The sequence below is a fragment of the Acanthopagrus latus genome, chromosome 4 (assembly GCF_904848185.1).
Source record: "Acanthopagrus latus isolate v.2019 chromosome 4, fAcaLat1.1, whole genome shotgun sequence".
NCBI classification, from domain to species: Eukaryota; Metazoa; Chordata; class Actinopteri; order Spariformes; family Sparidae; genus Acanthopagrus; species Acanthopagrus latus.
The window spans coordinates 18,380,686-18,405,421 of record NC_051042.1 but is presented as its reverse complement, the minus strand read 5'-3'; the positions used below and the strand labels follow the sequence as shown (position 1 = coordinate 18,405,421).

Here is a 24,736-nt window from a genome sequence, read left to right as displayed (position 1 = left end):
TCTGTGTTGCCACATATTCAGGAGGGAAAGTCCCTGTGCAGGCTGACTGAAGATGATGTGATTTTCCACTCCCTGTTGACTACTCTGGTTAAACACAATGGCTAATTCCTGTTCCTGCACCAAAAAAAAGAGACAAGAATTTTTTTTTTCACCTTGTCTGTCACTTAGTGACAATATTCTAAATGCTATTAAGTTAAAATTGCTCAAGGCTGCAACTTATGATTATGATTATGTATAGCTTATTCTGTTAACTAATTGTTTAGGATTAATCAACCAATTGAAAATCTCAGGAACCTGACAGAAAATGACTGACCATCAACATTTCCAGTTGCTACTTTTGTCTTAAGGCCTTGAAATACCAATCTGAATTCAAAGAGCTGGCTGCGTCAGAGGTTGAGCATTGGGTTGCCTCATGTCTCTCGGCCAAAAAGCTGCACTTGAACACACCGCAAGGACTACAGCCAACGTTCATTAACCTTGTACTTTTTGCGCTTGGGTGAAAGGATATAGCTCACAACATACAAACAATTGATATGATCTAGCAGCACTTGTTGACTTCACTTGCTGACATAGTCGCCTCTATTTGCAAATATGTCTGATAAAAACCTGCAAATTGCGCAGGAGGCAGAGGAGAAGAATAAGGGGACACCACGCTAAGTGAGTGAAATCAAGGATAATACAGCAAGGCTTTCCAATTCTTACTATGTTACTTAGTTGAACAACCAATGACTCTCTCTTGCCACTGGGTGTACATGCTGAAACGGCCAAAAAGCTACCAACAAGGGCAGTCCGGAGTCAAACCGCGTACCAATGGCCCAAATAATAACCAACGGCCGACTATCAGGGCCTCTACAGTCCCAAACTCAAAGACTTTGAGGTTACAACAAATTACACCAGAGAAAGAAACAATTACTGACAAATGATGACCTTTTGTGGCACTGTCATTAAAAATAATAAATTGATCATCATAATTGTTTGAATGAACAAATGGAACTGATGATTGTGCACTTTTGCACAACATTGTCATGACAATATTAGTGGTACTGAATGGGATGGGGATTTTTCGCCAGCTAGTTGGAAAACTTAAAAGGTAGCACTCAGTTGCACCATCAGTTGATCTGTTTGGCATTATGGGATTATCTCATCATGTCGTCACACTTACTGTAAAAGTAAAATCAAATTGTATTTATAGTGCAGTAGATTTGCAAGCTACAGTAATGTAGAAGATAAGAAAGGTAGGTCAGCTTGAACTGACAATACCTTATTGCCATCTTTCCTCTTATGCCATTTATACATATTACCTACTAGCTTGCAGGTTCACTTAATTAGCTTTGTTTTGTTTTTTACATTTAAAATGTTCCATTCCCAATTGGAATTTGATTACTTGAACATGTAAACCATTCACATTTCTCATTGTGGTTCATCACAGAGGAGGTAAGAAGGAAACAAAAAAGGTGGTCATGGCATAGGTTCAACAACAATAATGGCCATGGAGAACATGTCTATAAATATATCTAATCTAAAAGTGGTGGCGTTCCACCCACACTGTTCACAACGAGAAATGGAGATTTTCAATAAGGCTCTACAAAGTGAATACGTAAAAAAGGCAGATAGGGAACATGAAGCTTTTTGAAAATACAGTGCTGTCAGGTGTCTTGGTGAGCATGAAATACAGATTTGATCGCAAGTCTCAATGCAGCAGCCCAGGAATTATTATCAGACGTGGTTGACAGGTAGCATACCCACAATCAAAACATTTCCTATATCCCCGGTGATGTATGCCAGCACTAAAATGAAGCGAGGATATGAAAATACAAGCTCTGAAACACTTTCTATATCAAAACAAAATGCAATCTCATTTGATTCCCAATGTTTATGAACAATGTATTTAAAACACTTCTAAGTAAGTCTACCCCATAGGCAAAGGAGACAACCGGATTGCTTATCATTATTGACCCTCCAAATGCCATTACTATTGAAAGGATTGCATGCCCCTTTGGACTGTCCTCCCATGCTCCTGACCTTGCCTGGGTTGTCCCAGTTCCTATCTAATGCTGAATATTTTCACTGGAAGTCTTCTTGTGTGTGCACTTGAACTCTGGCCAAAAGCAGATTTAAAGTTTTGCTGAATGGGATATGTCTTCCAATGAGAATACTTCTAGTTGGTGGCTAGGGTAACATTAGCTTAGTGCTTGGGTAAGTAGGCAGTCAGGCAGAAAATAGCACTGCTTTCATGAAATGCAAGGGGATGCCTTAATGTGGGCATTCTGCTACACGTACCAGTGAAAAATTAAATTATAACTTGGGATGTCCGATATGGGAATTTTTCCACATATGGGGAAAAGCAATTTTGAACGTGGACCCAAGGCCGACTTTTTTTACGTCAGAGCACAATTTGTGGCAGAACTCAGACGTGCACGTAACGTTACTCTGGCAAACCTGTGGATAAAATGTCTGCAGTGGGGAAAAAACAAATTAAAAAGCAAAAGCAGTCCAACAGCGACATGTAACATCTGCAATATGACCGTTTCGCGAAGGGTAAAAATGAGCTGTATTTAATGCTACTCATTTGGTACAATAAATATTACAGAGAAGTAATCAAATCAATCGCTCTGGATAACCAACTCATCTCCCTGGTAGAAGATCAGGGTTTTCTTCATTATCTAGAGTTTTTGAATCCCCGGCATCCTACGATCTCGGCATTACATTACATTTATTCCACTTTTGAGTTACAAAGTACCGGTATGCGCACTAGTTTCATGGGTCTCATACAGCAGAGCATGTAAAACAGGTAATCGAGGAGACGCTGAACGTGTGTGAAATAGACAAGCAACGCATCCATGTCATTTTACAAGATAACGTAAGGAGTATGAAAAAAGCAATGGATGATTTGGAGGTACCAAGCATGGGCTGCGTCTCAAACACACTTCACCTGGCTGTATTCAAGGGTCTGCTGTCACAGTGCAGCGGATAGATTAACCTGCTAACACAAGGAAGGTGGCAGGCCTATGTTGCAATAGCATATACAGAATAAGAAAGAGCCATATGAGAGTATATACTTTGTTCAGCAAAATAAAAAAGGAACAGCTTGGATGCAGGTACTTTTTTTCTTAATGCAGCTGCATTATCCAGGAAAATGTTAGTTAAGGTTAAATACTGGATCGAGACTCTGTATCGGCATTTACTAAATATTAGACTCGGATTGGGATTGGGGTAAAACAAACCTGATCGGGACATCCCTAATTATGACTAGGGCTGTGATGTATATTGTTATATGACAAAATACAAGAATTATAATATCATGAAAATAGAAAATTAAAATGTCTCAATAAATCAAAGCAATTGCAAGAGGGAAAGAAAAATATGATACCAAAAACCGGCAGTGTAACAACAAACAGACCAGACCAGAACTAAGTGCCCATAGTTTTGGCAAATAGTCAGTTTTTCTTTCCCAGCATTTCCAATCCAGTTCAAAAGTAATGAATTTGCTCTGGGTTTTACTGCAGGTCCCCACTTAACAGCTCCACAATGACAATTCCTGAATAGACTCAGACTGGGAAAAACATGAAGTCGACCACAACTCACTCTTCATATCAGTTTGTCTGGGAGATTATTAAGGACACAAAATGACCTGCACTGTCAACTGACTATTGGGAGCATCAGCAAAATCCTGGCACTCCCAATAGCAAGACACCTCCTCCTGAAACAGACACAAGAGACAAGGCTTATGTTATACCTCAAGCTGGCTACAGTGACACAGACTTCACAACGTGATCAAATGACAAGGGTAAAGGTGGCCAGCACACCTCCACTGACCAAAAAACACTGGCGGCTCGGAGACACACTTGCTGTGCATGTACAGACGGCATGGCACTCACTAGTGACCAACAGAACCGTGAACATTTTCCGGTTTGTGTCAAGGAGAAAAAGCTGTAACAGGACACACATCTTGCAATGTGCCTATTTCAAATAAATGTCGATGCTGAGGCGATACATCATGGTGGCCAAAATACTGCACAGCTCTATATAATGCTGTGAGTCCTTACAAACACAATCATTCATCCTCCAATTAAATGCTCAAGAGTAAACACTAGATCTGCATAGCTGCAATATTAAACCTGGAATCTGAGAATGAAAATATCTGACTGGCCAACACTGTATTTTTCTAGATAATGTTTCATTGTCTTGTTGCAAAAGTTCTGCAAGTTTCAAGTTTCCTCTACATGTTTTGCTGCCAATGCAGTGGTCTGAGACGGAACGGCAACCAACAATTATTTTCATTATCAATTAACCTGCCGATTACTTTTATAATCAACAGTTAAACAGGTAAAATGCCACAAGAACACTGTCCATCGCAATTTCCCAGAAACCAAAGTGATCTTCAAAATTGCTTTTTCAGTCCAACCAAAACATTATTTACTATCATAAATGAAATAAAAGAAGCAAAAACCAGCAAACATGAGAGGGATGCAGCTTTATGATGCAGTGTTACTGCTGGTCTGAACATGACTTCAACACATTCCCCAAAATGCCATTCAATCAATGTCACATGCACACCTCTGAGGACACCAAGTTATCCTGGAAAGCTGGGTGAACTCAGAAAAGTGACACACTGGCCTCATTTGTCTGAACTACAGTTTGTGTCTGAAGCCCCTAATGAGCTACAGAACGGGCTTCTTCCACCAGCCAATAGCACAATATGACCTCCATTACAGCGAGCCAGGAACAAGAACCTGAAACTCTGCAGCACATACAGGCTTCATAAATAAGCCTTGATAAAGATCTCACACAAGTAAATCATCTGTCTGAAGGCAATTACACACAAAATAAGAAGACGGCAATGTACAAAAAGCAGCATCGACGAAAGGTGTAACAGTAGAGGGCTGTTAAAACGGACACTGGGGTGAATCACAACCTCTTTATAGCCACCAGCCTGGTTGTAAAGACAGAAAAGAGCTGAGTGGTGAAAATGCATGTACTGGTCAAAAAGGGTGCTTAGATCCTTTGTGCTAAGTATACTGCCCCACAGCATGCTGGGGGGAAAACAAAGTATGGCTGCATGTATTGGTAAGCAGGGCCCCGACTGACGGACCTCATCTCTTTGGTATTTAGGTATGCCTTTGCTTTTCATTCACATCCCAACCACACCAGCGCAGAGGCCCATCTCCCCACAGTCCTCCCCTCCCCCTTCCTGTTGTTGCATTTCAATGTAAATGGGTGGATGAATGGCTGCAGCTGGCCCATCAAAAGGCCAGCCGCACTGAAGGGCCTTGGTGATTGAGATTCAGCCAGGCCACACCACCTCTACCCTCCCCCACCTAACAACACTTTGTCCTAACACCCTTACCCCCTGTCTCAGCTTATAGCTTATGACCAACATGAAGAGGACGGCTGGGCACAGGAGGGCTTAACAAAAACTGATATAGCTGTTTGCCTCTGAGCGCAACAGTAGTCAGCATGAAGCAATTTCTCAGAGTGGCAATAAATCCCCGACATATTTTATTTATCTCGGGGTGAAAAAGGTTGGATATGGACAGGACACAAAATCTTATTCCATCTCTGCAGTGATGGGAACCAGAAAAGACAAAACCACTTTCACATGTATTGCAATTGCCATCAAACTGACAGTCCTCTTTTAAGAGACCATGTTGGAAGAGGGGGCTAATACCACGATAGGGAAAAAACCTGTCACAGCAATCGAACTTCTAAGAAATGCATTTGTTTAAGTTCTGTAACAGAATTACTGTATAAACAGCATAAAGAGAGTCCTTCGGGATGCTCCATGCTTGGAATCTTTGACAAACAAAGCTTCTGACTTCCATTAAAACTACCTCAGTACTACTAGCACACCCAAGCACCAAATTATTGCTGAATCAGCAGTAAGCGGCCTGCAGCTCTAGCCTAACCAGTTCACTGTGTTTACCTGACCTGACACAACACGGTTAAATGTCCCATCATACATCTAGTCTGACAACAATTTTGCTGATGTGATGACAATAGCCAGTGGGTTCCAAGAGTGCATTTTGGCTCGTCTTTTTTTTCCCACATGGACTCTTTGTCTGCATGAAACCCAGGCCTGCTCGCCATTGGTCAACACTCCTAAGAGAACAAACTAGGACCGCAATTAGTCATAACACTTTTGAAATCACTATAAGTACAAGTGCAATGTCAAAACAGCAATCGCTAAAGGATAAATGTGACAAAACTGCCTCATGATGATGCGGTTGTTTTTTGTGGTTGTAAGGTCCAGAATCTTTCTGATACCAAAATCGAATCCCCTGCCTACATACACACTGCATTCATTTGCAGATATCTGTTGATAGAGATTATAATAACACCAAACTAATCAACATAACAATTATGTCAGCAAGAACTGCAATGCTAACTTCACATTTAAAGTCTTTTGAAATTCTACTCACTGAACATTGTAGCTGTAAAAAGCCAGAAGATGCAGGTTCAATAAATGATTAGCTAGCATCAACAGAAAAATAGCATCAGAAAAGATCTTTTTTCTCTCACTTGTACTCTCAAACATCTGGCTTTGAGATGTACAACACGTTCAGTTTTGTAACATTTTAGATTTAGAACATAGTTTGCCACCTAAGCATAAGATATGCATGGACATTCTTTTTAAAAAGGTCTTAAGGTTTAGGAGGAGAAACCCGACGAGCAAGAAGCCCGCCTTGTCTTTTTCCCTGTGTGTCAGCAACAGGCTGAAAAGACCAGAACAGCCAAGCCCAGAGGGACACACCACACAGACTGTCTCTCCCATCAGCTCCCAGACCTGGCCGACTAACCTCAGAACATTTCCAACACCACGTATGGATAATACATCATCCCCTGCAGCCTCCTGCTCAGCAGCACATCCCATCAAAACACCAACTGTTGTCTCCAGATTTGCAACACCCCTAATTCATGCTTGCCCAGACCGAGGCACAAAGCCATTTGCCTAATAGTGTTAACTACTTGGGTTCTCTCAGTGTGGAACACATGCACTGATGTGGAGGTGCTTTTTATAGCCAAAACTTTCACCTATTATTTTTTTTATCCTTAAGATAACCTAGTCTTATCTTGAATTTCAATGGCAGCATGTCTATGACAAATATGTTAACTAATGAAACTATTCAGAAGATTTGTTGGAATAAGGGAACAAAAATTGGCAATTAATATATTTACATGAGGAGTTCACAGTTTGAGACAGTCGTGACTTGAATTTACAATGGTTGAGTCTCTTTAGGGTAATTCAGAGTGAAACTGAAATTGCAATTAAACTGCAGCCTGTAGGCCTACACAGATATCTCAGATTGTAGACCAAGACCAGGCCTCACAAATAGATGTTACATCTATAACAACTACAAAAAAAACAAAAAAACATGTTTATTAATCTTACCATGAGAAACAGTACTTCTGTCATAGGATCTTAAATACTGTAAATCAATATACTAACTAGCTACATTTTAAAATTGTACCTGAAATTATAATTGAGCATATCAGTAAGTTTCCTTTAAAAACAAGGGCCCAAAATATTCCTTTTCCAAGCTTCGATCAGTGAGATCAAAGGCCAAGTCTGTGAAAAGCACATTTCTGGAGAAGCAGCGGCATGCCAGAATAGAAAGCCTTTCCCTTTGATGTGCAAGAGACTCAGGGAAGAGAAAATATTATTGAGAGCGGTGCAGCGGTGGGCTAGGAAGTCATCACAACCTAACATGAGTTTAAGTCACCATCAACCATCAGGACCTCCTAAACCCTGAAATGAGGCTCTACAGTCCCAGCGGGAAACAGCAGGATTGGGCCCCGCCATTTTGTTCCATTTTGCTTCGAGGATAGAGGAGGGGGCAAAGGACTAGGCTGAATTTCAAAGGGCTTCAGATGCCATTTGAGTATCCGCAGAGATTGTGCTGGTAGAACAGCAGCTATAAAAGATTTACACAACTCGAACAGGGAGGAAGAGAGCGGAGTGAGAGAGACACCGAGACAGCAAGAGAAAAAGAAAGGCAGAGACAGACAAAGACAGGCAAGAAACAGGAGTAGCCATGCTTGTTTACCTAAAAGGACCACACTCTCAGCACAGGAGGGGGAGGGGAGTGCCTGCATGGACAGAAGGCAGGCCGAATGGGTGCTGGTGCTGGAGTTGCAGCTAAAGGCTTCTTTACCCTCTTACAACGCCAGCTGTTATTCCTCTATCTGAGACTCACAGAGGCTGCACAGCAATACTCAAGGAAGAAATTGTAAAGTACACTGCATACTAAGAAAGCCACCTACTCATCTTATTAATGTTAAATAAAATGTATTTTTAATTGCAATAAACTCAAATTTCTCACATTTAGAAACTCTAACAAGACCAACACCATTACTGGCAACTACTTAAAATACTAACCCAGGAAACGCAGAAAAAAAAACAAATGTGTTGTCTAAGAATATGAACAACTGGGTGGTTGTTATGATCTTGGCTAGTAATTTTCAAGAATAACGTAACATAAATACAATCATGCACTGAGGGTATTTCTTAAAATAATGACTTTGCTTTGTGTTTTCGCCATTTGTACACACGGAACAGCGATTTAGGTTACAAAATGGACCTTTTGGAATACTCTTTATAGGATGACAATATTCAGAATGTCCACTTTACGTCTGGATGGGCAGAAACACAGACTTTTGGAAAAGGTGAAGCTGATATCTCTGTTTGCAGCGTCATTGGCAAATGTGAACTTGGGAGTATAAGTTATGATGTTGGAATATCTGAATATGTACATTGACATAGTTTATGTTTTATAGCATATACTTATAAAGACACGCAGTGACTTTGATAATACAATAAAGGAAAAGAGAAAAAACTGCTGCTTGCAATGTTTTGTATACAAAATAGCATCAGTGACAAATAGTAATTGTGTTAAGAGGAGTACTGTTTTCCTCTCTCTTTCATAGTGTTTTCTGTAGGCAACCACCCACAGAGTAGACAAACTGCTTCCTGTTTACAACAGTACAAGCATGCTAGGGTTGCTGTGGTGACGCAATTTTCCCACCAACTCATAAGCTCGCCAGAACACCGGTGATACCTAGTACACCCGGCTTTTTACATGAAACGATGCCCACCATCCATAGAATTCTGAATTAATTTACTGCTAACAGAACATTTCCTACTGCTGCAGCTTCACAGACTAGACATTTAACTTTTATTTTGAAGGAGGCTAAACACAGCAAAGGCAATGTGTTTGGTGAGTTTAGCACTTATCAGCCGTTTTCTGCATTTTTTTGGACAGCAGATCACTTTGAAGTACACCAGGGTTTACTTTTATATAGTCTATGAGAGCAATGGAACAAGGTTGTTGGATGAAGAGCTGCGTGCAACAGGCTGCACACCTCTAACTTCTCAGTGAAGTTACCAACTCATTTTCTCAGTAATGTTATCAAGTTCCCAGTTAGTGTTGGGTTTAAATCAGAAATATTAACCAATAGGTGCTTTGGATAATCGCTTTGACAACAAATTCTCCACCATCATTTTGCCAGTCAGCTTTCTTTACTCATTATGTGATAAATGAAATGTGACTGGTGCTGCACGTAGCCACACTTTCTGTTAACTGTTGTAGCACCAAGCTGAGGGTGGTGGGCACTCGGTGTATGACACAACACTGTATAACATCAGTAACACTGACCACAGCTACAAGCTTAATGCATGCCCAGCACTAGTAAGGACAAAGATCATTTCTGAAATGCTCCTATAAAGAATTTCACCAAGAACATGAGGCTCGGTGTTGCTAAAACTGACAGTGATGGATTCAAAACATTTGCTGGATGGTGTCGTAAATTTCATAGGCAGATAAATGTCCAATTAAGACAACACAGTACACCATGCAGCTGTAAAGTTACTATGCAGAGCCATTTTCTGAAGCTTTATGTCTATTCTGCTAATGCTGCAATGCTCTCCCTGCATCTGCTTTTTAAAAACCCTGCCCTCTCCTCTTGAATATCATCCTTGATATACTCTTCACGTTTTGATGACATTTCTACTTTCACTTAGGTTTGACAGTATTACATCTTGTCATATGAATACTTGTACACAAGTGGGTTACCTAACCCTAACCCTAACCCTACCAATGATCATCAGGTTGACCTCAGCAAATGCTACCCTAACACAGCGGTAACAACAATCTCGTGTTTTACCCACAGTGCAAGACCCAGTTGAGTTTGCCTTCACTCAGCTTAAAAAACAAAACAAAAAACAAGACAGGTCATCTCAGATTCAGGCAACAAAAATCCATTACTTAAGATCAAGGTGGAGAAGCGGTGCAGTCAGGCATGTTTACGACAACACTTTGTTTACAGCACCATCACAGTGGGCTGATGTACAAGCAACCCAGAGGCTGACTGACTGTGGCGTGGTCCACACTGGTCAGCAAATTTTCCCGCATCTTGGTAATACGGCCATTAATGGAATATGAAGAGTTGTGAGAAACAAGTGCCAGCGCAGTTTAAGGGTAGAAGCATACAAACGTTGCCTGACTATCTTTAACACAAAACGTGTAACCCCAAGCTACAATCACATCTCATGACCTTTCTTAACTCCATTTCCTGTTGAATGCAGAGGGCAAGGCTTAATTATCTGGCACTACTCAAAGGAACAGGGGTCAAATCTAGCCATCACTAATTGGAAACAGATGGGACATACAGTTCAAAAGTGTCAAGTAAAATGGCACTTATCTTTGCTTATGACACGGTATAGTTTGACTAGGGATACACCAAATATTTTGAAGCTCTGAAAGCTTCATTCACAACATTGACATTCGAATTCCAAATCAACATTGGAATTCTGCACAGCATTTCCTTTTTCTCTATATATATTCTGTTTAAAACCAGAATTTATGCTCAGTTGTAGATAAAGAGATAGCTACACTAATATTTTTGTGTATTATACCATTTATAGAATTGTAGATTTCAGTGATGGTTGCCTAGGATTGTTTCCCCAACACTGCAAAGTCCCAATGTTTAAATATAATGTAAAAAGGATAGATGTGATCATTTCCTAATTCACAACACTTTTTAACCTAAGATCCTACTTTCTTTCAATTTGTATTTGTTGACGTTTAGCATTTCAAAATACAGACACACAAGTTCCCCCTACCTAAAAAGTAAGTGTACAGCATGTAATGTCAAAAACAAAACAAGCAGAACTTCCAATTCATTGACAGATGTATTCCAGTTGATTTGTTGAAGAGAAACTGCAGCCTCTATGAGATTCTCTTTCTGTATCTGGGCTGTCTTACTTTCACAATGTAAACACATCAGTGATGTATTGTAATGTACTTGAAATACTACGTGTAGGGAATTCTGCAAAGATGCCTAGTGTCCATCTAAATCCCACACATCTTGATCTGCATATGTAACTGAATAGTGCATGTGATACCATTTGAATTGAGGCTTTAATTATAGTGCAGAGAAATAGGACCTACGCAAGCTCAAGGGACAGAGATATGCATCACTGCCTCTGCAGTGTAGTCAACATGAACGCCCCAACAAGCTAAAACACTCTCAGTATCTTGGTGGAAAACACCACCAGCGGCACTGCAGTGTTTTCCTCAGCATTGGTACTGCACCAAAGCGGAGAGCTTCTCCTCAATATTCCATTTCCTCTACAGCCCATCTCAAATCCTACCATGTATACCATCTTCCCTCAAGTGCATGTTATTCAACACAGAAAACACAGGCACGCCATTGAACTAACTTAAGTGATTACGACAGTTATCTATCCATACCGCCCACTGTTAGTCATCCAACTGTACACAGACACTTCAAGGCACGGCTCTTTGAGTATTCCCACAAAGCACACACACATCTTCTTCATGTATTTGAGTTATGACAATCTAATTCATTGTTTGCCTTATTGCCAGTCTTGTAGCACATCTGTTGTGGTTATGTGCTGCTGGAACAGACCAGCACATGGACTAGACATAGTGCTTCATGACAGGAATTCATGATGCTGTGCACACTTAAGCGGAAATGCAGATAGAATATAGTGACACAATCCCAGTATACTCTATTGCTTTGGATAAACAGAAATGGGTCAACAATTGGATGTGATGACTGCACTCCCTTGGGAAATGTAATAATATTTTGTGTCTGGGATATTGGAAGTGCCCATTAGAGCTTATCCTGAGTGTGTTCGAAAACTAAGTGTAGATTGACACTGCAAGTTAATTCCCCTTTACTTCGAGGAAAAGAAAAGAAAAGAAAAAAAACCTTCGATGATATTACACGAGATCTGAATCTGTTGTTATGCATGTGCATATACGTGCATGTACGACAGCAGTGTATGCAACACTAGTTGCTTCCTCGATACATTTAATTGCAATTAAAAAACATAAACACATCGTCAGTTGCAATCCAATCTCACATGGGCATTGGTGTACCATAGCTGAATTTGATTTGATCGAACAACTTGTGAAATCTTGTGTTATCTCTATGCGTAATGCACGAAATGAATGCCTGTTTTAAGCATTTATCAGCATTTTGACAAATCCAGTTTAGCATAAACATAAAAAAAGGCTGCGTTCAAGAAGTAGAACAGCGAGATAAAGATCAGCATTTCCATTGAGTACAAATTACATAACCATAATCATACATAAGGCATATTCATGCTTAGAAATAATTAGTAAATTAAGATAAAGCAAGTTGACCTCTGTCGCAACACACATCAAACCGAGTTAGCCACAGGGCCAGCAAGTCAGTTTGTTGTCATTAACGCATTGGCTATGCAAGACGAGTGAAAATGCGACTTACCTCTGTCTGAATTTCCACAAAGTCAAATAATTATAAGAATCTGTAATGATTAGTCTACGCCGCGATGTTTTCGGCCGATGCTGGATGATCCCATTTGTTGCCGTTGGTTTACTATAGTCTGGTCCGGAGACATCCGCATAAACTCGCGACGACCATCGCAGCTCAACAGCAGCTCACTAGAATCGAGGCTAGCGCTAGCTTGTTAAAACCGTGCAGACCAGCAAACAGAGGTCCCAAAGAAAAAAACAATAAAATATCCACGAATACTCGTTTACAGCGTAGCTATTTGATCTTCACCACAGACTACAAACCTTCAACACTCCATTTGTACAACGGTAGGCTTGCTTGGGTGAATCTAAACCATCAAAAGATCATATTTTGTTTCGGTTTAATCCTCTCCGCCAACCCATTCGAGCGGTTTTCGAGCGGCCTTTGACTTCAGTGTGTGGACGCTCGGGACGGAAACGCTTCGGGAATGAAACGACCGTCCTGATTGGCGCTGGAGCAGTGGGCGGATACCGTTTCTGCTCAAGATGAAACGGACGCCATTTTGGGTCTTCATAGCATCCCGCTCTCCCTTCAGAACAAATACAAGCGGAGCGCCAACGTGGCTGACCGAGGTTCACAGTTTCAAACGCAAGAGACCACACTCCATTATATAGTTGGAGACCAAGAAAAGGAAATGGAGTACAGGCGTCGAGTGCACTCGTTTTCTTCATTTCTGGACTTTGTTTATTACATTTGTTGAAACATGAAACGCTATTTTTTCTGACTTGTTGTTAATACTTTTAGTTTCTTCACAGGTTATTTCAAATGCAAACGTGCGTGTGTACTCTGAGGAAATACATTAAATATATTTTAAGCATTTTGCAAAGCTGCTGCTAAGGCATTCACACAAACAACGTATTAAATGTAGACATGTGATTAATCTCCTCTCATAAACGTACAATCACTTGTTTCATTAGGTTATTTGCGATATATAACGGTCTCCTGAAGGTGTGAGTTCTGTTTGCGGCGCATGGGTCAGACCTCAGACATTGGGTTTCGGTCAGACGCGGAGGAGTTGGCAAGACAGCGGAGCGTGCCGGTGCACAAACTTAACGCACCCATGGTCAAACCGAAACGCGAAAGGATGTAAGGAAGGCTCACATTGGTTCAAATAAAACTTGTCGACTCTGATTGGTGAACTGAATATGTCACTCAAACTGACCCGTACACGTCGCTTATTATGACATTGCTGTGATTATTTACAACAGCGACAAGGATATAAGGGGCAGCAACCGGCGTGATCACCAGCCTATTACTGCAATTACTACAGACTCCACTAGCTGAGTTCATTGACTGACGGTCCTTCTAGTAACGTAGAGGAAATTATCATTAAAAGTACTTCCCTGTGGTGGTTATTTGGAACGAAAACCATCAAACAGCTGGCCCCGCACACAGTTGCCTGTGTGAATGCCTCTTGCAAGTTATGAGTCTCATAACTCACAGCATAACTCACAGCAAGATCTGTTTATATGCATTTATTTTGCTAAATTTTACTGGATCTAGGTCTACTGGACCCAGAGTCGACCAATAGCGCACTCTGCTGGAGCACTCTTACAAAGTCAGCACACTTTTAGTTATTCTCAAAGGTTTTAGTCCATATATGCGTAATATTCTCAAAAATCACTTTTGAAGATGAAGTATTATTTTCATTATTATCTAATAAGATTTTTATTATTTAAATTGTAATTTTCTGCTTATTTTTCAACTGCTTTCGAGAATAGCTTGGCATTGTGGCCTTAAAGTGTTAAGCTTAAGGCTATATCACCACACACACACACACACACACACACACCGATATAATCGGTATATTTTTTTAAATCCCCCCCAAACGCACTTCATAGATGCGTGGACTGGGTGACAGAATCATATATCACAATATTGGTACCGCAACAATATTTTCGGGATGACTATTGGTATTTTCACAAAATATGAACACAGTGAGATTTCTTTGTAAAATAATCAAGGGTTGTGTGGATGTGATGTAAAAGTGGGCAAAGGCAAGTAATAGAAGAAGAACAGATAAATTTGTTTGATAAATTCAGACAATTACATCACTGTACTGTAATACAGCCTTTAAAACCCCAAGTTATCAATTTCGTCACAATATAACAATAAATAAATACATTTATATGACATATAGTCCTGTTAATCACGACAACAATATCATGTTGATTTATTACTGAGCCCTAAAACATGGCAATTATGATATTATATCTAGTGTTTGGAAAAATAACTCCTATATAATGTTGTATTTCTAAAATTTTTGCACTGTTCTACTGATGTGCAGATTAAGGGTAGACAAATGATCAGTTTATTCCATCCATAACACTGATCACAGTAACTGTGTGTCCTCAAATGTAGGTCTGCTACATTTGGACACACACACACACACACACACACACACACACACACACACACACACACACACACACACACACACACACACACACACACACACACACACTGTGATCAGTTTCATGATCAATTTAACTTCTCTGCAAACCTTCAATGTGACAATAAATAAGCGCTCTGAAGCAGCATTAATAATCTACTCAATCTAAGTTACAGTTTACTGCACAACTGGCTGATTATTATGTGAGACTGCAGACTGCAGGATTTATACGTAATACTGCGTAAACTTTGCGCAAACCCCTGCGCAGCTAGTAGCTCCTCGAAGAGCAGGGCGTAAGGTTGAAGTTCAAAGTTCGGGACGAAGATGTTTTAAAAGTCTTCGAGATGTGTTGAGCTCTACTGCTCCATCTTCAGCACATATTCAAAGCAGCCTCAACTCCAATGCTAATCGGACAACGAGGATAAAATCGCATTTAGAGTAAATGCGTATCGCTTTGTTTGGCTTAATTTTCCGTGAGCAGGAACTCCGGAAGTGGATAGTGGCCGTGTTGATGTCGAGGCAGCATCTTTGCGAGGCTGCACAGTTGAATAACATAGCAACCTAGCTAGCTAGCGCTGACCGAGGGTAGAGGTAACCAGGCGTGTTATAATACACAGTTTCAGCTTAATAGTAAACCGATAGCTATGGGATTGCAATTGTGTAGTTAACGTACACATTAAGTGACAATATGTCAGCTTTGTTGTTGCAGCATCGTGCTGCCCTCTGTAGAAAACACAGTAGAGCTTTGTTGTGGACACTGTCCAGACGAAACTCTCATTTATTGGCAAATAAGTCGGCATCCAGCAGCAGTGTTAATAATGTGCTGTCCAGGTGGGATAGCGTCACAGAGATGCTTCTATCGAAGTCAGTGCGGACACTTACAAGCCAACCACAGAGAGTCATTCAGGTAAGACAAGAAAAAGAAGAACAGTCTATCAGTAAACGTGAAAAGTTTGGATTGTGTCCTTTTCTGGTGGTGATAACTGTAAGTGATGTAAGTACATGATGTGAGTACTCTTTGCTTTGAACTATATACTATGAAAAAAATAAAGACGAGATTTTAATTCAGAGTTATTCATCGCTGTTGGCACCTTATTATAACAAGTGTGAAGAACAACCCCCTGCATTCACATTGATTGTTGAAGCCTTTGGATGTGTTTCTATGTCTGTAGCCAAGATGATTTCAACAAACTTCTGTCTGACATTAGATCATTCTTTACTGCTCCTACACTGTTGTAGGACATGACAGTTGATAGAATATTATCAGAGTTACATCATGGCCAAGTGAAATATCCATATCACAGAAGCAGGACTTTTGTTTTTTCTTGATAAACTGTGTGACAAAAAAGCATCATAATGAAGTACTGTAGTGCTCCAAAGATTTCCTGGCCAACAAATCTCATTCTACAGATGGTACAGATGGAAGAAATGTTTGTTTGGTGTTGACCTCAATAAATGTCACATCTGCATGATTTAAATTGTTTGTTTTTCCACTGAAAATGAAAATCATGATACAAAACTGTGAATTATGTTGCAGTCTTAATATCTGTCAAAACAATCAAATGAAATCAGTGTTTGATTATAGTATTATTATTAGTATATAAATATATGTATATATTATTATTAGTGTGTGTGTATATATATATATATATATATATATATATATATATATATATATATATATATATATATATATATATATATATATAGCCCAAAATCACAATCACATCTCATCAGTGGGCTTTCAAATATGTGCAATGAACAATACCCACTGTCCTTAGACTCTTGATTCAAGTGAGGAAGAACTTGCTATATTGAGAAAAAATAAATACAAATCCTGTAAAAAAAAAAAAGATGGAGGAAGCCTCAGGTAACGCCACGTACGAACAGACGTGCAATAGATGTTGCATGTGCAGTACTGAACAGCAAGATCACAGTTTACAATTTCATAGAAAATCTGGTGTCCCAATATTCTTGTTTTAGAGTCTTCTCCACAGACCCTTGGGTCCGGCCATGGTGGGAATCAGCAAGGAGTTAATCAGGAACAGCCTGTTGAGGAACCCTGTCGGTGTGGCAAATCTGTTAGGTAAACACTCAATTTTAGTCTGATTATATACATACATACATACATATACATTTAGAGCTACTGATGGGGAAAAAAACTTTGTTTCAGGGGCAACAAACTTCTTCAGTACGTCTCAGTCTAATCAAGAGAAAAATAAAGGTAATGGACCAAAGGGAAAAACTCCAGAGGAAGATGAAGGTAAGTGATTACCTGCTTTAGCTGCCTGACACCTAATTGTTCACTGCTCTTTCTCTGGTCCCTTTATACTCGTGTCCCATAATCTTCTTCACCTTTCAGATGAGAAGAAGCGCCGAGAGCAGAATGACCAGATGTCCCGGGAGCGCGTGCGGACCCTCATCATTATAGCAGTCGTCATGTCGGTGTTGAACTTGATTAATAGCAGTGGCGGTAACATCTCCTGGAATGACTTTGTCAACGAGATGCTGGCCAAGGGAGAGGTGTCACGTGTGCAGGTCATTCCCGAGAGTGACATTGTAGAAATCAACCTTCATCCTGGAGCAGTCATCTTCGGAAGGCCGGTATGTTGTGCCCGGGTTTAATGAATCACATTATTAGCATTGTTTTTCTGTATTTTTACAACAGATCTTACTCATTTCTCACCTATTGCCATGGCTTTTTTTTTTGTTTGTTTGTTTTTGTTTTTGCAGAGGCTTGCGCTCACATACAGAATGCAGGTCGCCAACATTGACAAATTTGAGGAGAAGCTGAGAGCTGCTGAAGAAGAGCTGAATATTGACGTCAAGGACAGGATACCGGTGTCTTACAAACGCACTGGATTCTTCGGGAAGTAAGAACAACCTTTCTTAGAGCAGACTTTAAATCCAAAGAAACCCAGCTTGCAAATGTTTAATGAGCAATTTGAAGGAATGCAATCTCCATCCAGAGTAATTATCAATTAACTTGTCAGCTGGCTTATTCCTTTCATTAGTAACAACCAATAGGTCTCATCATTATGTGCTGTAACTATAATCCCTTAATGGTCTCTTGTGGGAACATTAAACACTGGAGAAATTAGAAAACAATTCTGTATTTTAAATGTCTTAAACTTTGATGTTCACCCACATTGAAGTAGAAAAAAATAAAAGTGTTTAAGACTCATTGAAATGTTTTGCCATGTGTTCACTCTGCAGTGCAATCTACGCTCTGGGAATGGCTGCTATTGGCGTGGCCATTCTCTGGTATGTCTTTCGACTCGCAGGCATGGGTGGCAGAGAGGGCGGCTTCAGTGCTTTCGTGAGTGATCCAAAAATATGCAGATTGGCACATGTACATCTAAGGTGATTAATATATTCCAGTGATTTCACCAGCGTATGAACTGCATATTACTTGACAGAATCAACTGAAGATGGCCAAGTTCACCATCGTGGACGGCAAGTCGGGTAAAGGTGTGAGTTTCAAAGATGTAGCAGGCATGCACGAGGCGAAGATGGAAGTAAAGGAATTTGTTGACTACCTCAAGGTAAGAGACCAGCATCATAATATGTTGGTATTGTATGATACTTTAGCAGTGGTTCCTCTGGGTAAGGCTTTACCACAATATTAAAAGTACTTTGTGTCATTCTCAGATGAGTAAAACCTTTAACTTTAATCTGACTGTTGTCAGAATCCAGAACGATACCTCCAGCTGGGAGCCAAGGTTCCCAAGGGTGCACTGCTGCTCGGGCCTCCAGGCTGTGGGAAGACCCTGCTGGCTAAGGCTGTAGCCACTGAGGCCCAGGTGCCCTTTCTGGCTATGGCTGGCTCTGAGTTTGTGGAGGTCATTGGAGGTAAAGATAGCAATATTCAGTATGAGAGTAAATAATGTTGGTTATAACACTTTTGTGATAGACCAAATGTCTCTTCCTTTGTTTCAGTGCAGGAATTGTAACTGTAATTTATTGATAAAATCATCATTTTCTTGTGGTATACGTCATAAAAAATGATAGTTGATGTTGAATGAATTCTGTCACACCAGTTATTGCAAAAAGAAATAACTATATTAGATTTTAGGCTTCACTGCTGAGCTTAAGATATTGTGTCAAAATATAACTTTGATAAAAGTGATAGTTACCCATAAGAAAATTTATCGAGCAGAAGTTTTAAAGTATCTGACATCAAATGTACTTAAGTATCAAAAGTACATGTAAAAGTAAATTATACATATACTTGCATGTATGTTTATACTGTAGACTTTGATAGACTCATCATTGTATCCAGTATTCAGCAATCTCCGGATTATCAGAATCAAACACATAAAAACGCACTATTTTGGCACAGTAGCTGAAGCTATCACATAATGTAGTGGAGCAAAAGGTGCCACGTTTGTGTCCAAAAAAGCAAAAAAATGGAAATACACAAATAAGGTACAAGTACCTCATAATTACAGTACAAGATATAGTGCTTGAGTAAATGTTCTTAGTTACATACCAACACTGAATACTGTCTTTCTCCTCAGTTTAGATGTGACTAATATTGTGTTTGTGTGAAGGCCTGGGTGCTGCGAGAGTCAGAAGTCTGTTCAAAGAGGCTCGAGGCCGAGCGCCCTGCATCGTCTACATCGACGAGATCGATGCTGTGGGAAAGAAGCGCTCCAACAACATGTCAGGCTTCTCCAACACAGAAGAGGAGCAGACCCTCAACCAGCTGCTGGTGGAGATGGATGGTGAGTAAAAAATCTCAGTTGTTACCAGAGGATGACTTTTTGGACAGAATAATACATTCCTGCCTTCTTCTCCTTTTGCAGGAATGGGAACCACAGACCATGTCATCGTCCTTGCTTCCACCAACAGAGCTGATATCTTGGACAATGCTCTAATGAGACCAGGCAGACTGGACAGGCACATCTTTATAGATCTGCCCACACTGCAGGTAGTCCTGAGCTCTCACAGTTACCGCTGACCTTAACTGACATAGTTACTAATGAATCATCGACCCTCTCCTATGATCATACAATGTGTATCATCGTGTCTCACAGCCCTGCTACAGTATTAAGCCGTTCCATCGTATATATTCTCAAGCAGACAAACTTTATAATATCAGGACAATTAAACCAATTTGTCACTTAAATCTTCATCTCATTTTTACCATCATCTCTCAGGAGAGGAAGGAGATCTTCGAGCAGCACCTGAAGATCTTGAAGCTTACCCAACCAGCTAATTCCTACTCTCTGCGTCTGGCTGAGCTCACGCCAGGCTTCAGCGGTATATACATACTCTAATGTTTTGTCCTCATGTGAAACAAAACCTTCTTTTATATGTTGATCATGTGACCTTGTTGTCAACTCACTCTTGTCTCTGCAGGTGCGGACATTGCTAACATTTGCAACGAAGCTGCCCTGCATGCTGCCAGAGAGGGGTACAAGTCCATCGATACCTTTAACTTTGAGTATGCAGTGGAGAGAGTGATAGCAGGTACGACGATTCAAACAAACAGTAGCCTTTTCTGGGAAAATGAAAATCTGTGTTTGTGTTAGTTACCAAAAACCTGATACGAAATCTGATACATTTGTGTGTGTGTGTGTGTCCTCAGGAAGTGTAAAGAAGAGTAAGATCCTGTCTAAAGAGGAGCAGAGGGTGGTCGCCTTCCATGAGTCTGGACACGCCTTGGTGGGATGGCTGCTTGAGCACACAGAGGCCGTGATGAAGGTAAAGCGCTGCTCCTCGATGTATTGAGGGCTTTTCATTTCAAATGTAAGACACGTCCTGTCTGTTGTATAATGTCTGTACAAGTCTGTCATATTTTGCTTTGATAAGATTCGTCCTATAAAACAAAGTTTTGGCACAAAGTGTGGCTGAATCAAGGCTCATATTGGAGTGTAGAGATTAGGAGAACATTTCCATTAAAGCCTTCTCCGACACTGTATTTAAAGAGATAATTTAAGAGCAGGCAAAAGCACCAGTCTTGTTCTAGGGCTTTATACGTAACACCTTTTCATTTAGTCATTTCAAGGTTGAGCATAGTACCCTGCATCTCTTTTTTCAAATTCACACATTTGACTATGTGTCAAAATGACACTGACCGGGACATCAGACTAGGTGTTAGATGTTTAGCACTCAATTAACATGTAGATTGTTATTTGATTGGGCGCCAGTTGGACTGCCATCAACCTCAGCCTCAGTACATTTGTGAGGGAGCAACCACTGAGGTCAAAAGTCTCTTTCTGCTGATCACAGTCAGTTCAGGAAGACTTGATAAGATGACAAAAACAAAACCCATTTCATGCACGCTGTGAAAGACAATTAAGAAAATGTGGATGAAAAGAATTTGAAATTTTTGAAAACCTTTGAATTCATGTGTTGTGTTTTTCAGGTGTCTATTGCCCCGCGGACTAACGCAGCCCTGGGATTTGCCCAGATCCTACCTCGTGACCAGTACCTGTTCACCAAGGAGCAGCTGTTTGAGCGGATGTGTATGGCACTAGGAGGAAGAACTGCAGAGGCCATCACCTTCAACAAAGTTACAACAGGTATATTCCAATCAGCATCATTCACTTATCCTGCTGATTGCTTTCAAAGAATTTCCTCAGAGCTTCTTATTCAATTTCATTCTTATCAAAATGTGATATATATATATACAATTTTCTATGGAACCCCTGAGTGCCAATAGATTTTTACTAAATTACAAAATGCTACTGCGTGTGCACAAGATGCAATTTGCTCCCATGTTTTTGTTAATTTGAGTAAAGAGTATGTTTACTACATTAAATTTTGCATAAAAACTCACAACTCATTCAACAACACCCTCAGCTATACCATAAGTTAAATAAAGAGATATGTGCAAGGTGTCTGTAAAATCAAGTTGACCCGAATGTCTCACTAAAATTAACCTACCTAAACTTTTCTCTGTTTTCTGATAATTTACTTGACAGCCATAGCTTATACCAACCCTCGTCCTTGAAGGCATACTAGGGCTGGTTAAAATCAATGCAAATATTCGAGTAAAGGTCCGATGTTAATAATGCATGAACATGATTAACTTAGAATGTAATGGAGAAAACCCAAAGATAGTGGCTCAGAGTGACTGAATGCTTTAAAGCATCTGGCATATTATTCTTTTTATATAAGGGATAGCTAACAGTGTTGTTGAATGAGTTGTTAGTCATCTGCACTTCTGTGCATCTTTACACACAGTGGGTATACTTAGATTCAGATAAGACTTGGATTAATGCTCTTATCTCGTGTCTGCAAATGAACCAAAACACGGGAATGAGTTGGATCACGCTTTCTTTAGCAAAACATAGCCTTGATATTTCCTTGGCAATTTTGTTTTTCTCTCTATGGCCACCCCAGGGCTCCATGGTTTTCTGTACTGAATTCTAATGAACGTTCTTCTCTGAATAGGATCATCCTAATACAACTACTCTCTTATACTGTGTCGTATAATTCAGGGTTAATCATCCTCATTCTGTGTCCCAGGAGCTCAAGATGATTTACGTAAAGTGACACGTGTGGCATACTCCATGGTGAAGCAATATGGCATGTGTGACGGCGTCGGCCAGGTCTCATTCCCGGAGACAGAGGAGCAAGGTGCCGTTGGACGTCGTCCTTTCAGCCAGGGTCTACAGCAGCAGATGGACCACGTGGGTTCTAAAATTGGATGAGTTCTCTGTTAGCCCTCATTAGCAACTGTAAACGTTGGCATAATACGTTTTGGTTATCACTTTAAAGTATCAATTTTGTTTTAGATTTTGACATAATGTTTTTGAAGGTTTTCCGAAATAGAATTTCTTATAATCTCTGCTAATGTTGCCCAAAACACATTGAATGTTGTTGCATGTCATCATAATGTATGGATGTGATGGTAAATGTTGTCCTTTCAGGAGGCTAAGTTGCTGATAGCCCGTGCTTACAGGCACACAGAGAAGCTGCTCCTGGACAACAAAGATAAGCTAACGCTGGTCAGTTGTTCCCTTCTCTGATCATAAATTCAGTGCATCTTTTCTGTATTACATTTAGTTTAGTTTTAAACTATTCTGGGTCTGTCTTTCCAGTTGGCCAATGCACTGCTAGAGCGTGAGGTGGTGAACTATGACGACATTGAAGCCCTGCTGGGTCCACCCCCTCACGGGCCCAAGAAGATGATCGCCCCACAGAGCTGGGTGGAGGCTGAGAGGGACAAACAAGACACGGGAGAAGATGAACCTCAGCCACCTCCCCGCAAAAACAGAGAGGACGAAGTAGATCCGCAGCTCGCCTGATCTTAAAATGTATGTCTCAGAATAATTTTCCACCAGCCACATTTGGTGGGGGTCATCAAGGGCTGGGTGAGTTTTCTTAGCCTGGCATAGATTCGGCACTTTGAAACTTCGTATGCCCACACATAAAAATTTGCCAAGTTTCTTTAAAATCTGCAATCCAGAGTTTTTGTGCAAACATAATTTCTAGTGAGCCCTGACCCATAATCTGAAGCCATGTTCTTATGTCATGGAAACAATAGAAAGAATTCTATCTAGATGTGCAATATGTAAGAATCTTAGCGGAAAACACTCGAAGATAATGATATTTCTGTATTGTGTTGAAGAGACACCTATAGAAGTTGGCATGACAACCAGTCTAAAGCTCCCATGTTAGTGGTGGCAGCACCAACACTCCCCTGGTCCACCAAGCTTACATTCTGGACCACTAGCTGCATCGCGAACTGGTCAATGGCATTTACATTTCACAGCGATTAGCAGTTACGCAGGTGATATGCTTCATCCTGTCTGTTTTGAGGATGGATTCGATAGATGGCCAATTCTTACATATTGTACCTTTTTTAAGTAGCCCGAAGTGCAGATGGTATAGAAAAGCCCTTTAATCAACACTTATATTATGCAAAATCAACATATGCTCTGTCTTAAGCATACTGTAGCATATATAGGTGTGGATTCAAGTACTGCTTCTGAGTATTTATGTTATTTCACTTCTGCAAATGACAAAGCAAGGGAGCAGCTAGCCATTTGAAAATTGAATCATACTATTGACTTCTGTTGACTTTAGGGGTGACTGTTTGTACATACACCAAATTTATTTGCATTAATTCAGGTGATGTGCATCTGTACAGACATATTAAGGTCCACATTATTGTGTTTGGTATTCAAGTGAGATGCGGTGAGGACTTAAATCAAACTGTAGTAGGTTGCTGTGGATAAATACACATTCAAATGTGTACATGTGAGGAAACAGCATTTTATTTTTTTGAGGCTGTTTCATGTTAATGATTAAACGGCTGATGTTACTCACCGTGAGACATATATAGTGATAGCAGAGTTGATGTATTCTTTGAAAAAAAGTCTTTGTATTATGGGCTGTGAATACATTTGATTGCCACAAGTGAATGTGAAGTCCCAAAGGATTTTGTTGCTAATATTAAAATAAAGTTTTATTTAAATATTACTAATAATAATACTTGGTGTATGTGCAGTCTTTGTGTATGTCTGAATTCTGAGTAAACAGTGAAGCCGGTGAATCATCTGATAA

General features: G+C 40.2%; 2 protein-coding genes across 4 annotated transcripts in view; one reads left to right on the top strand and one right to left on the bottom strand.

Annotated features, from left to right (window-relative positions):
• ankrd11 (ankyrin repeat domain 11) overlaps positions 1-13,222 on the bottom strand; it is a 104,894-nt gene extending 91,672 nt beyond the window's left edge. For 2 of the 3 annotated variants that reach the window (XM_037094238.1, XM_037094241.1), the window contains exon 1: positions 12,775-13,222. The gene's annotated coding sequence lies outside the window, so the exon portion shown is untranslated. The remainder of the gene's footprint in view (positions 1-12,774) is intronic. The other variant, XM_037094240.1, reaches the window with a different exon arrangement.
• A 2,281-nt stretch (positions 13,223-15,503) lies between these two features.
• spg7 (SPG7 matrix AAA peptidase subunit, paraplegin) lies at positions 15,504-24,662 on the top strand. Its single transcript, XM_037096236.1, has 17 exons — positions 15,504-16,121; positions 17,198-17,300; positions 17,388-17,477; positions 17,577-17,818; positions 17,948-18,087; positions 18,431-18,533; positions 18,634-18,759; positions 18,904-19,066; positions 19,768-19,941; positions 20,023-20,147; positions 20,377-20,479; positions 20,579-20,689; positions 20,808-20,923; positions 21,588-21,744; positions 22,694-22,857; positions 23,098-23,175; positions 23,269-24,662. Exons 1-17 carry the CDS (start codon positions 15,903-15,905, stop codon positions 23,473-23,475), a joined length of 2,421 nt encoding a protein of 806 aa, XP_036952131.1. The 5' UTR covers positions 15,504-15,902; the 3' UTR covers positions 23,476-24,662.
• The last annotated feature ends 74 nt before the right edge of the window (positions 24,663-24,736 follow it).

Coding starts and splice junctions, on each gene's coding strand:
- spg7 (XM_037096236.1), top strand. CDS start 15,903: ATGTCAGCTTTGTTGTTGCAGCATCGTGCTGCCCTCTGTAGAAAACAC. Junction 17,301..17,387: donor CGGTGTGGCAAATCTGTTAG/GTAAACACTCAA, acceptor ACTTTGTTTCAG/GGGCAACAAACTTCTTCAGT. Junction 20,924..21,587: donor ACACAGAGGCCGTGATGAAG/GTAAAGCGCTGC, acceptor TGTGTTTTTCAG/GTGTCTATTGCCCCGCGGAC.